The following is a 13,333-nucleotide window of genomic DNA, read 5'->3' on the forward strand; positions in this document are numbered from 1 at the left end:
TTCTGTATTCAAATGGCTAGTTCTCCCTGTATTCCGTGAGATCTAACCTTGCTAATCAGTCTCCCATGGGGAATCTTGTCGAACGCCTTACTGAAGTCCATATAGATCACATCTACTGCTCTGCCCTCATCAATTTTCTTTGAGTTTTTTGAAGAAGTAACAATCAGGTTTGTGAGACATGATTTCCCATGCACAAAGCCATGTTACCTATCCCGAATCAGTCCTTGCCTTTCCAAGTACATGTACATCCTGTCCCTTAGGATTCCCTTCAACAACTTGCCCACCATCGACATAAGACTCACCGATGTTTAGTTCCGTGTCTTGTCTTTAACACCCTTCTTAAACAGTGGCACCACTTTTGCCAACCTCCAGTCTTCCAGCACCTCTCCTGTGACTATCAATGATACAAATATCTCAGCAAGAGGCCTAACGATCACTTCTCTAGCTTCCCACAGAGTTCTAGGATACATCTCACTGACATTAATTCTGCCTTCTCTCCACAGATGCTGCCAGACAGAGTTTTTCCAGCATCCACTGTTCGTTGGTTTATTTGTCTTGTCACGCAAGCCCTCTCTTCCAGTCTTCAGTGATGCTGACTTGATGTAGTCTTTCTGACATAACTTACCTTTGCTCCTATCTCAATGCTGGTTTTAGAAACCCTTATTCTCACCTTTCTCAACTTAAACTTCAGTGCTACATTATTTTTCTGTAAAGTATTACTGTGCTGTCCATATTATTTTTTACAACAGGTCCTTGCTGACCTATGTTTTGTTCCAAACCCCCACAGTGCAACTGATTAATAGTTGTTTTCTGTGTAAACTTTGCCTTGTGACTTCGTTTCCCCTTTCCTAAACCTCTGAAGCTTTCCCATTCCTATACCATTCAGAAGCTGTTTCTGTATCACTTTGCTGTTGTGCCTTTCTCCTCGTTGCCCTGTTGCTGGTTGCTATGCCATCCGCTACCTGAGCTCCACTCTATGGACTTTTGCACCCCAAAACCTATACTGTCTTGTCTTTGCTTTTTAAAACTGTCGAAGGCCAGCTCTTTGATCAAACTCGGATCACCCTACTCTTCCATTGGTTTAGTATCAATTGATATCATAAGGACATGGGCACTGTCCCCATGACTTGTCCTACCTGCTTATCTTCCTTTCCACCTATCCACTCCACCCTTCTCTCTGACCTATCACCTTCATCCCCACCCCCATTCACCCTTTGTACTCTATGCTACTTTCTCCCCACCCCCACCCCCTCTCATTTATCTCTCCGTCCTGCAGGCTCACTGCCTCTATTCCTGATGAAGGGCTTTTGCCCGAAACGTCGATTTTCCTGCTCCTCGGACACTGCCTGACCTGTGCTTTTCCAGCACCACTCTAATCTAGAATCTGCCTTCCAGCAGCTGCAGTCCTTGTTTTTACCATATTGACAATTTTGTTTTTGGTTAATGCTGAATGAGCACTACTTTATTTTTGAAAAAAAACAGTAGAATGACACCTGAAATAATCTGTAATTTTATTTTAGGGGAAACTTCATGACTACTGGGAACCTCTGGCTGAAGATCAGAATCAGCTTAGTCAGTCCTCTCTATTTGAAGAGGAATGAGAACACTACGTGATTCAAGAAGTTAATGACATTTGGATATTGCTTAATGCAACATGTATAGATTTTTAAAAAAAAATTACAAAGCTACAAATCTGTTGATATATAAAAATGTTTAGATCTTAATGAGTTTGTGTTCTGGTTTTTGTTCTTAGACAGGGACCTACACAAAGTTTGCAATAACTACGATTAGAATCTGTTAAAGCAGTTAACATTTTTGATATTTTAGCTCTATCAAAAGAACTATCAAAAATATTTTGTAATGTTGAAGATTGAGTTTATTTATATAATGCAGCTGTGTTTGCAGTGTTTTGTAAGGTCAATTTTATTGCTGTACATAACTGTCCCTCTTTTGTAATGTTCTCATTTTTGTTGTATTTGGACATTGTAATGATTGAATCTTCCAAATATACTTGAAAATGTTATTCTTTTATTTAGCTTTATGCCATTTGAAAATCAAATTGGTGGACTGTTTCATGTGGAAGATGCAATGGATTCACAAATCACTAAAGAAGAAAGCAACATATGATGAGCTGCACATTTATTGCAACCAAGGCTGCAGTTCTGTATAGCTTACAAAAGCTCTTGATTTTGCTAATTGAGTTTGCACGTATTTGACTCCCACTTTCGTATTTTGAAGTTGTGGCATCTAGTATTGGCATACACTTAAGATGTTCATGTTAAAATTTTATTTGCAAATTTTTTTTTTACCTTTTTTTTAAAGTATTTTTATTTGCACTAGCATTACATAAAGATGAATTCAGTAGGATGAAACAGCCTCTCCCAGTGCTAATTTCTATGTGTATAGTATAAAAGGCCTGTAAAATGAATCAAATGATATTAATAAGCTTAGGTGATTCAGATATCTCAAACCATTGTGTGATTAATGTGCCACGTGAACCTTGACTGTTTCTGCCTTCATCTCTTGATTTCTATTAATTTATGTATACGTTGTGTTTTTATAGCTGCCTCCCATCTTTTTAGGGGTTTCAAATGTCCTGGGATAATTCTGTTAGGCTGTGAAACTGTTGGAGTATTTTATACTTGGTTTTGTTGTGTAGGAAATACTGGATTCTTCATTACCTGTGTATTTATACTTACCTTCTCCTCCTCGTGCAGGGTGGTAGAATTTGCTACTCCTAAGCATTACAAAACCTTTAACTGGATCAAACCACCACAGCTTATACTTTTGATACCAAAGTGAAAAGGTGTGACTCTTTTCTTGAATTAACTGTTAAGAAATGAGCTTTTAATGCCAAATCTGAACACTGGTGGAAGTGACTGGTGGAGTCTATCACCTGCACTACTGTCTGATGTGGTTTATATGAATGGGATATGCTGCTTAAAGAAATGACAGTTTTCCAGTTGTGAGGAATACCTGTCCAGAAGCTTTGTACCAGGTGTTTGAGTTGCTGACCCCAATCTCTGACTAACTTGTGTTTTCGAGCTTACAGGTTAGTGATCGATTACTGCACATGGTTGTGGAATGTGGATTCTTGTATAAAATCTCCACGTGATCGGTTACCTGATTTTGCCCCAGCCAACTCGATCTCTGCCCCACAGTTAAATATGAAAGATGTGTGGCCAAAGGCCAATTTGTATGTGTATCTGCTAGCTTACCTGAAGGCCTGTTAGACCTTGGTTCATCAGGTGGCTTGGCTGAAGCCTGACTGTGGGGAACCTTTTTCTTTCTGAAAGGTGTTTTTTTTTAAAATGAAAAGCGCACTTGCTTCTGTCTTTGTCTTGTTTCCTGCGACAAAAAGGTGTCTGTATGATCTGGAGACATTTTTATTAATTGGTCGTCAAAGAGTTATTCTAATCTTGTTGGGTCTGGTTACCTGTTAAGGAGAATCTTTACAGACTTATAATGAGATTGAATGTCTTAATGTTTTGAATTTAAATTCATGTCCAGTTCAGTATTTCTATAATTCTGTATTTTAGAAAACTTCTTTGAAATAAAATATTTGTAAAGAATTATTAAGTGAATAATGTAGGCAGAAATACAGCATTGCCCAGACGTGCTGTTAATATGAAGAAGAGAGAAGCTGGCTCTCCCCAGCATGTTGAAATAGTAGTTGATCCAGGAGGGTGGTTTTGTACTCTGGCATTTCACAGCTGAATCTTTAACCAAAGAATATGATTGATTTTTTTCTACTGCTAGTTAATCTACCTCTGGTCAGTACGGAGCATTTGGTCAGAACATTTGTCCTCAGGGCACTTTCTTTTGTAATTCTGCCACCCTGCACCTTAGACTTCAGAAATGTGTAAAAGACTTGAATTTTTGTTCTGCTTTCAGGCAATTGTGTGATGCAGGAAATTTTCATTTTTTAAATTATTTTTTAATAAGTCCTTTATACAAATACAATTTTCACGTTATTTTGGCAAAATAAAATTTCTGTAACAATGCAATATTTGTGTTTTTGCACTGCTTGAGAAGGGATCTTTTTACTGCATTTTGCTGGGTTTAAACACCTGTCATTTCACCTTTGGGGTGTTATTACCTTGGAAAGCACAGCAACCTAGTATTTGGCCCAAGCATTCAGTGTCTATGTACACAATTGACACAATATACCTCCATTACTCTGCAGATAACACACTGCTTACAGTTTTCTCTCTTGATTTATCTAGCTTTATATCATACACATCAATGCCTCAACCACACTCTGAAGTAAAAAGTTCCACATTCACACCATGCTTCAAGTAAAGCAATTTTTCTGTGTTCTCTATTAGGTTTGTTATGGCCATCTTATATTCATGACCTAGTCTCCCCATAAGTGAAATCACTTTTCTCTCTATCGAGCTTTCAGACTTTTCTAATTTTAAATCTTTTCGATCATTCCTAAGCCACTTCAATAAAAACATCACATCTTCCTCGTTATTTTCTGGTAGGTATGACTGCTGTTTAACTTGTCATTACTTTTATGTTTTGTATTTCCAGGAATAAGTATTTGCTGTCATTATCTAAAAGAAGTTCTACCCAACACCTGATGGATTAAAATGGCTGATCCTGTACTAGACAGAGCTCAGATGTGAACACTAGACAATTCATAATGGTTTTGCATTGCAGCTGATGTCACAATTGGAGTAGTGACTGAAAACGTTACTTTTATGACCTAATGCTTAGCAACAAAATCCCAATCAATGCTGCCAATTTGCTGGTCTCACCCCAAGGTGAACCTTACCTTCCCATAGAACTGTTGCCTTATCAACCAGTTTTTAAAAGTTTTCTTGACGTAAAACCTAACCACCTCTCTTTTTCTCGGCAGATGTTGAAAGAGATTATCTCAGCTACGCTTTGTAATTTGCAAATTATGATAGTCGCCAGAACCAAAGTGAAATTTCTTCACTTAGAGCGGATTGCATAACATTGTGTGAATAAGGTGATCAGCTTAAATATGGATAAATATGAGAGCTGGATAAATGCCAGAAAAGTGGATGGAATTGTCTTGGGCACACATTGTCTTGGGACATCTCAAGCCTGGTGAGTGCTACCATTCAGCTGGCTGATCACTTGAACTATGGAAAAGGGGACTGTCTTGGTGCCTGCTAGAGTAATGATGTCCATGGAAGCACCATGTGATGTTGCTGTGATTCTGTCTTGATGGTCAGATCCCCTGACGTGCAAAAGGATGAATAGCAGGTTAATGTGCAGGTGGTTCATGGGTTGCAAATGTGTTCTATTCTGCAGTCCATTTGCAAGTTGATTTAGATGCAGATCTGAACATAATGCAGAACAATGCCAAGCAGCCTTTTGTAAGTACAGGAAATGTTTACAGGGGAACCTTGATTATCCGAATGGCATGGGTGGGAAGTATTTTGTTCAGATCATCAAACGTTCAGATAATCGAATGTTCAGAGAATCGAATTCCGGATAACAGTTTAGCCAAGTGTCGGAACCGTGCGGAACTTGTTCGGATAATCTGAAATTTGAATAATCTAATGCCGGGTAATCAAGGTTCCTGTGTGTGTGGTGAGTCTGTGAAATTACACCTGCATGTGAGAACATATTGGTAAGTCAGGTGTTTGCAAAACTGGGACTTGTACAGTATTTTGAGATACCAATAAAATGAACTACAATATACAGTGAAGTGCCATTGTAACAAAGGATAAACTGGCAAAGTGTATCAGGTAAGGAAAACTATCAGAGTTGCAGGCATGTACTCCTAGTATAATTTCTGCATCATTGGCAATTTTCTGTGCTTGGCAATAAGGCGGTCTTTTATTTCAGTTTGTCAGTATGAAATCTCTTCTTCGTTATCTTCAATGTTCTGCCATGTATCAGATTCCACTCCAGGTTAGTGTACTCCATCTTCTGATTTTGCTGGTCTTGGGTTTAAGTCCTAATTGAGAAACTAGAGCACATTGTTCAGGCTGGCAGTGTGCTATTGAGAGAATCTGAAATGATGTCTTTCAGACATTGTGTTAACTAGAGGGCGCTGTCTGTCTACACCGGTGTTTGTAAAAGAAAGACTTGCGTGTGTCAGGCCCAGAAACAGTGAAGAGAGATCAACTTTTATTTTTTAGAAGAATAACAGTTTGCTGGACTGAAAGTATGACTGCCAATCACATGATGCCACTTGACCACAGTTTCTGGAGAGTAGTGACCAGTAGTAACTAAGGAGCAAAAGCTTACATCGTTCTCCTGAAAAACCCTACTCCTCCTGTTGTCCTCCAACATACAGGAACTGCAAGGCAAGAATGTCTATACTATCCAGCTCAAGGGGAGCTATTAAAAGGAAGGAACTTGGTGAAATTCCCTGCAGCATCAGAGGCTGAGGGGTGATCTTTTATCGAGGTTTATAAAATCATGAGGGGCATGGATAGGATAAATAGACAAAGTCTCTTCCCTGAGGTGGGGGAGTCTACAACTAGAGGACTTAGGTTTATGGTGAGAGGGGAAGGATATAAAAGAGACCTAAGGGGCAACTTTTTCATGCAGAGTATGGTGCATGTATGTCATGAGCTGCCAGAGGAAGTGGAGGAGGCTGGTACATTTGCAGCATTTAAAAGGCATCTGGTTGGGTATATGAATAGGAAGGGTTTGATGGGATATAGGCCGGGCACTGGCAAATGGGATTAGATTGGGTTGGGATATCTGGTCACCATGAATAAGTCGGACCAAGTTTCTGTGCTATGCATCTTTATGACCCTACTAGAGAAATGGTACTGTGCAAACTGAAGGCTTACGGGTGGGTAAGCCTCTGGAATTCCCTGAAATGGATTTAGAATCTTAATAGCTAATGAGGTTTTATTTGATTATGGTAAGTTTTCCTCAAACAGGAAAATAACAGATATAAGCCTTGTATTTAAAAAGGTGGGAGGCAGAAAGCAAAGTCTAGGCGAGTTGGCTTGCCATTTGTTGTTGGAATGAATTGTTTGAGATTAAAACTGGGCAGTTGAAAAGCTTAAGGTAATTGGAGTGAGTCAGCATCTTTTTATAAGAGGGAAGTAGTGTTTAATCAATTTATTGTAATTCTTTGGAAGGGTAGCATGTGGTATGGGTAAATGGAAGGTCCTTGATGTACTGTACTTGGATTCCCAGAAGGCTTTATGACAAGGTTCCAGACACTACTGTATAATTTAGGAGCTCCTGGTCCAGGGGGTAAAATACCTGCATGGATAAAAGGTTAACTGGCACAAAACCAAATACGTAAAATGCTTTCTGAATGGCAGGGATGTGATGAGCTGGGACCTCAACCTCTTACAAATTTTATCAGCCACTTTGAGGAAGTGGGTAACATTGCAGGTGACTCATGATAAGTAGGGAATTATGATGTGAGGGGAGTATGAAAAGGATACACATGGATATACTTGGGATAATTCAGCAAAAAGTGGGCAAATATGTAGCTGTTCACTTTGGCAGGAAGAACAAAATCCGTGTATTATTTGAACATAATGACTTCAGTATCTTGGGTAGTGCAGCGATCACATCATGAGGATCTCCTTGTTTAAACAGCGATGAAAATGTATTGAGGTTCAGAGAAGGTTTGCTCTGTTCATGCCTGGACTGAGTGTGTTGGTTTATGAGGAATCTTTGGATGAACTTGGGATTTGCTTCCAATGAACAATTGCAACATTTAAGAGGCATTTGAATGGGTATATGAATAGGAAGGGTTTGGAGGGATATGGGCTGGATGTTGGCAGGTGGGACTAGATTGGATTGGGATATCTGGTTGGCGTGGATGAGTTTGACTGAAGGGTCTGTTTCCGTGCTGCACATCTCAATGACTGACTCTGACTCTAAGTTTAAAAGCACGAGGTATGATTAGATTGAATTATGCAAGATTCTGGATGGTGTTGAAAAGGGGTCACTTAATATTTTTAAGAAGGGGGTAGATGGACACTTAGGCAAGGGAGTCAAAGGTTATTGAGAGTAGAGTGTATTAGAAAATTCAGGACAAACAAGCCAACTGTAATGTAATTGAATATTGGAGCAAGTATCTGCTTGGTCTGCTTCTGCTTATGAGATTTCTCATAAAAACATAAACATTAGGTCCCAGATGGTGCCAAACGTACCAGGTATCAGCTGCAAAGCAGAGGGAACCTTGGTCAGACGGCAATCTGGTTTGTTGAAAACCTTTTTATACATACCATTTTGACAACTTTCATTTAGTGTGTTTTATAACTTCGCTATGGTCAACCACAAAGCTACAACTTGTTGTCTCCCACTTTCTGGAAGTCTGATTTCTGGAATGACTCCTGTATTTTGTCAGAAAGCAAACTCTCTTCCCAGCCCATGATTGCACTTTCAACTGCAATCCACCCACACCCAAGCTACACAAAACGGAATTCTGCCAAACCAGTCAACTGCAGGATGTCACTGGGCATTGATTTATTGAAATCTAAATAACCTGGATCCTCCCTTAGTCCACAAATGTGCAGGTTCAGTGGCTTAGCTGTAGTAAGTTGTCCTGTAGTGTTCAGGGATGTGTGTGCTAGTTGGGTTAGCTATGGTAAATTTGGGTTTACAGAACTAAACTGGAGGGTGGGATGCTTTTCAGAAGATTTGTGCAGACTTGATGGGCCAAATGGCCTCTACCTGCACTGTAGAGTTTCTGATTCTAATGCCAGTATCTTTTGATTTTTAAGTGTTTTGTCTGTCTGTCTCTCTCTCCCTCTCTCTCACACTCTCTCTCTCTCACACTCTCTCTCTCTCACACTCTCTCTCTCTCACACTCTCTCTCTCTCACACTCTCTCTCTCTCACACTCTCTCTCTCACACTCTCTCTCTCACACTCTCTCTCTCTCACACTCTCTCTCTCTCACACTCTCTCTCTCTCTCTCACACTCTCTCTCTCTCTCTCACACTCTCTCTCTCTCTCTCACTCTCTCTCTCTCTCTCTCTCACACTCTCTCTCTCTCTCTCACACTCTCTCTCTCTCTCTCTCACACTCTCTCTCTCACACACTCTCTCTCTCTCTCTCACACTCTCCTCTCTCGAATGCATTTGCAAGGTCATTTTTAACTTAGACTTCACAAATAAGGTTGGGAGAGGGGAAACACCACTGCCTATATATGAAAAGTGATAAAAGTTTATATGTTCAAGGAGGCCCCTCCCCTGTCCTGGTCAGGAAGTGTATGGAGCCCAAGGTCCCACAACACTGACATTACCACGAGGAATCGCAAGTGTGGTTAGAACTGAATCAAACCCTGAGATGAAAGTGAGGACTGTGGATGCTGGAGATCAGAATTGAGAGCGTGGTGCTGGAAAAGCACAGCATGTCAGGCAGCATTCATGGGGCAGGAGAATCGACGTTTCGGGTAAAAGCCCTTCATCAAGAATGAATCAATCCCTGACACTCGTTGACCAGTTAATGTCTGTTGAGTGAACATGCTTGAGGGCAGCCTGGATGAGTTAGTTGAGCTGGTAGTAGTTAGCAGACGGGTGGATATTAGAATCATGCAAGCATATCTAACTGACCTGCTTTACCAAGCAGCAATAGGAGGACATGCCCCCACAAAGGATAATGTAAACTTTTATCACTTTTCATACATGGACAGTGGTGTTTTCCCTCTCCAAACCTTATTTGTGAAGTATAAGTTAAAAATAATTGAATGTGACAATTAAAATTTGAAATGCAGCTTGAGAGTTTTTAAGAATCTCAATTCTCTTGTAAACAAAATGTCTTTTACTTCTGGTTGATCTACTTTTGATCAGTGTAAAAAATTCATTTTCATTTAACATAGTATGTGCAGTTTCAGTTAAAAGATTGCACCTTGGTTTTATATTTATGATGCTTTTTTAAAAATTTGGGTTAAACTCTATCTGAACTTGGATATGCGATTTTTGTGATGTGCATATACATATATACACATCATCATAGGAATATAGAAAAAAAGGAGTAGGCCATTCAGCCCTTCAAGCTGCTCCATCATTCAGTATGATCATGGATGATCATTCAACTCTGTGCCTTCTTCCTGCTTTCTCCTGCTTTTTCCCCTTTAGTCATCTTCTGGAAAACAGAAATGGCCCCAACCATTTTCAGTAGCAGAGAATGCCACAGGCTCCCTACTCTCTGGGTGACATTTCTCCCAGTGCCGAAATAAACACATGCCAACGTTCCTTAATGACCATTGTCCAATGGCTCTGACTTCCATAATCATGAAGTGCTTTAAGAGGCTGGTCAGGGCTCACATCACCTTGAATCCTGGAGAGCCTCCCTCGGTTCACTGCTATTTGTCTACCCACAAAACCGGAAGACAGCGGATTTCCCTAACCCTACGCTTATCCCTGGGACATTTGAATAACAAGGACACCTATGTCAGGCTCCTGCTCATCGCCAATAAACAGGCAGGAAGCTGGAAGAACACAGCAAGCCAGGCAGCATCAGGAGGTGGAGAAGTCGACATTTCGGATGTAGCTCTTTAGGGGTGGGTGTGGGGGGAGCTGCAGGTAAAGAGGGTGGTGGGAGCAGGGTGGTGAAGTGGGGATAGGTGAAGACAGGTAGAGGGTATGACTTGGTTGGTCAATGGGAGGAATGAATTCCGTTGGTGGCAGGGGGCTGTGGAAGGTAGAGGGAGGGGCTGGGAAGGGAGTCGGCAAATGGGAAGGGAAATTATTTTAAATTGAAGAACTCCGTTTGGGGCTATTTCAGGATATAAGGTTAACTTGGCAAAATTGGAGGCTATGCCTTTGGGGAACCTTAAGGATGTGCCAGAAGTTGAAGGTGACCCTAAGTTCCCTTTTAAGTGATCACAGGCAGGCATTTTTATTACCCTGCAGTTGATCTGTTATTTTGGACTAACTTTGCTCACTTGCTTGACAATATTATGGGCGGAACGGTGGCACAGTGGTTAGCACTGCTGCCTCACATGCGCCAGAGACCCGGGTTCAATTCCCGCCTCAGGCGACTGACTGTGTGGAGTTTGCACGTTCTCCCCGTGTCTGCGTGGGTTTCCTCCGGGTGCTCCGGTTTCCTCCCACAGTCCAAAGATGTGCAGGTTAGGTGAATTGGCCATGCTAAATTGCCCGTAGTGTTAGGGCCAGGGGTAAATGTAGGGGTATGGATGGGTTGCGCTTCGGCGGGTCGGTGTGGACTTGTTGGGCCGAAGGGCCTGTTTCCACACTAAGTAATCTAATTAGGCGAGATCTCCAGAGATGGGAGGCTCTTCCAGTTTCATGGCTGGGCTGAATATCTCTCATTAAGATGAACGTTCTTTCTATTTGCTTTATCCCATGCATATGCTCCCTATAATGTTTCCCAGGTCAATGCTGCAGAAGCTTATGGGGTGGCTTGGTTCCTTTGCCTGGCATCATGGGTGGCCCCTCAAGGAGGGGGAGGAGTTGATTTCCCAGACATCAGGAAGTATCAATTGAGTTCCCTGCTGTCCTTTGTCTGTGATTGGGTAGGTAACGATCCAAATTCAATATGGCTGTATATTGAGGCATCCCAAGCTAAATGCTCTATTAAACTGTTCGTGGATAAGATGAGGACAGCTATGGACCACTGCTGGAACCCCATTGTAATTAATACAGAGGAGGCATGGAGGGTGATGGGTAAGAGTGAGGGTTGCTTATCCAAGACTTGGCCAACTTACACTGATAGTTGGCATGCCAGGGTTCCGACCACGGATGATGGACTCGGTTCAAATTATGGGCAGCAGGAGGAGTTTCTAGCTTGGAAGACTTGTTTGAGGGGGAGGTTATGATGTCTTTTGAGCGACTGAGCCGCAAATACGGGTTGCCCAGCAGAGATGTTTTCTGTTTTTTTCAGGTTAGGGATTTCATCCAGAAGAAGACTACGCTTCTCACTAAGCCCTATAAGCCCAATACAGAGAGGCTGTTGCTACGCTCCACAAGCACCCTCTCAGTTAGTGCCCTCTATCACCTGCTGGGTGGCAGGGCCTGGCAGGATATTAACGGTTATGAGAGGTCTGGGAGCAAGAGCTAGGAGTGACATCTCTTCTGAAATGTGGGAGAACATATGGGAGAATACTTGAAAGATCTCAATCTGAATTAGGGTATGTGCTACGCAGTTAAAATTTCTGCACTGGGCTCATCTGGCACCAGACCATCTGGCGAAGTTTAAAGAAGGGGCATCTTCAGTGTGCCCCAAATGTAAACTAAGTGTAGGTACTCTTACCCTTTGCTTCTGGACATGCCGTAGGCTCCATGCTTATTGGAGCGCTGTGGCAGGAGAGATAGGGAGGGTATTGACGACTGAAGTCAAAGGAGACCCGATATCTCTCCTCTTAGGTCGACCAAATTTACCATCTTTAGACGGGCATGGGAAGAAACTATTTAATAGTCTTGCCCACTGTACAAGAAAGAATATTCTGATGAATTGGGTGTCTTGAGAACCCGCCGGGCTTGCTGGGATGGCAGAAATTCTCTTGGACTTTTTTTTACAAACTCGGTGCACCACACAACAGACCATCTTTATAAGACACGGCAGGCCTACTTGAGTTATTTGGATATAGATTTGTCAGTTAGCTTAACTAGGGCGTTTGTTTAACCAGGATGGTTAGATTTGTCAAGCCCTGGGCCCTGGAGGCTCCAGTTCCTTTGTTTGGGAGCTTTGTGCCGAGCATAGCTGTTCTGTGTTTTGTGTGGTTTTTTTTGCTTTATTTTGGTGTTGCTTTGCATAGTGTTAGGATTTGTTTTGTGTTATAGGGTAGGTTAGTAGTTAGTAGACAGTAGTTGTATTGTAATTTATGGGTTTTTTCTTTTTATCATACTGATATTTATATTTTCCAATAATGTTATGTTTGTAAAATTTTTAAAAATAGCTCATTAAATATATTTACAAAAAAAATTAGAACTCCATGTTGAGTCCTCCAGGTTGTAGGCTGCCCAGGCAGAAGGTGAGGTGTTGTTCCTCCAGTTTGCAGTTGGTTTATTGTGGCAATGGAGGAGGCAAAGGATGGTCATGTCAGAAAGGGAGTGGTTGGGGGAATTTAAATGGGCAGTGACTGGGAGGTCCGGTCGGCCCCTGCAGGACCAGCTGTGATACTTGGTAAACCATTCCCTAAGTTTACCTTTAGTCTCTCCGATGTAGAGAAGACCACATCGGGAGCACCTGATGCAGTAAACTAGGCTGGGCGAGAGGCAGGTGAACCTCTCTCACATGGACGGACTATTTGGGGTCCAGGATGGAGGTGAGGGGGTTAGTGCAGTGGAACAGGGAAATGGAGGTGGTGCAGTGGAGGGCTGTCTGGATGTCAGAGGAAGGAAAAACACGCTTGAAATAGGTGCTTGGAAGTGGAATGTCTCCTTTTCTGAGTAGGCTACTGGG

At 41.8% G+C, this 13,333-nt stretch overlaps 1 protein-coding gene across 1 annotated transcript in view; it reads left to right on the forward strand.

Moving 5' to 3' along the window:
* Positions 1-3,994, forward strand: part of slf2 (SMC5-SMC6 complex localization factor 2) — a 106,549-nt gene extending 102,555 nt beyond the window's left edge. Inside the window, exon 20 of the mRNA XM_060842254.1 lies at positions 1,521-3,994. Within this exon, the coding sequence (XP_060698237.1) occupies positions 1,521-1,601 (81 nt within the window). The 3' untranslated portion in view covers positions 1,602-3,994. The remainder of the gene's footprint in view (positions 1-1,520) is intronic.
* Positions 3,995-13,333: the final 9,339 nt, after the last annotated feature.

The sequence above is a fragment of the Hemiscyllium ocellatum genome, chromosome 22 (assembly GCF_020745735.1).
Source record: "Hemiscyllium ocellatum isolate sHemOce1 chromosome 22, sHemOce1.pat.X.cur, whole genome shotgun sequence".
NCBI lineage: Eukaryota > Metazoa > Chordata > Chondrichthyes > Orectolobiformes > Hemiscylliidae > Hemiscyllium > Hemiscyllium ocellatum.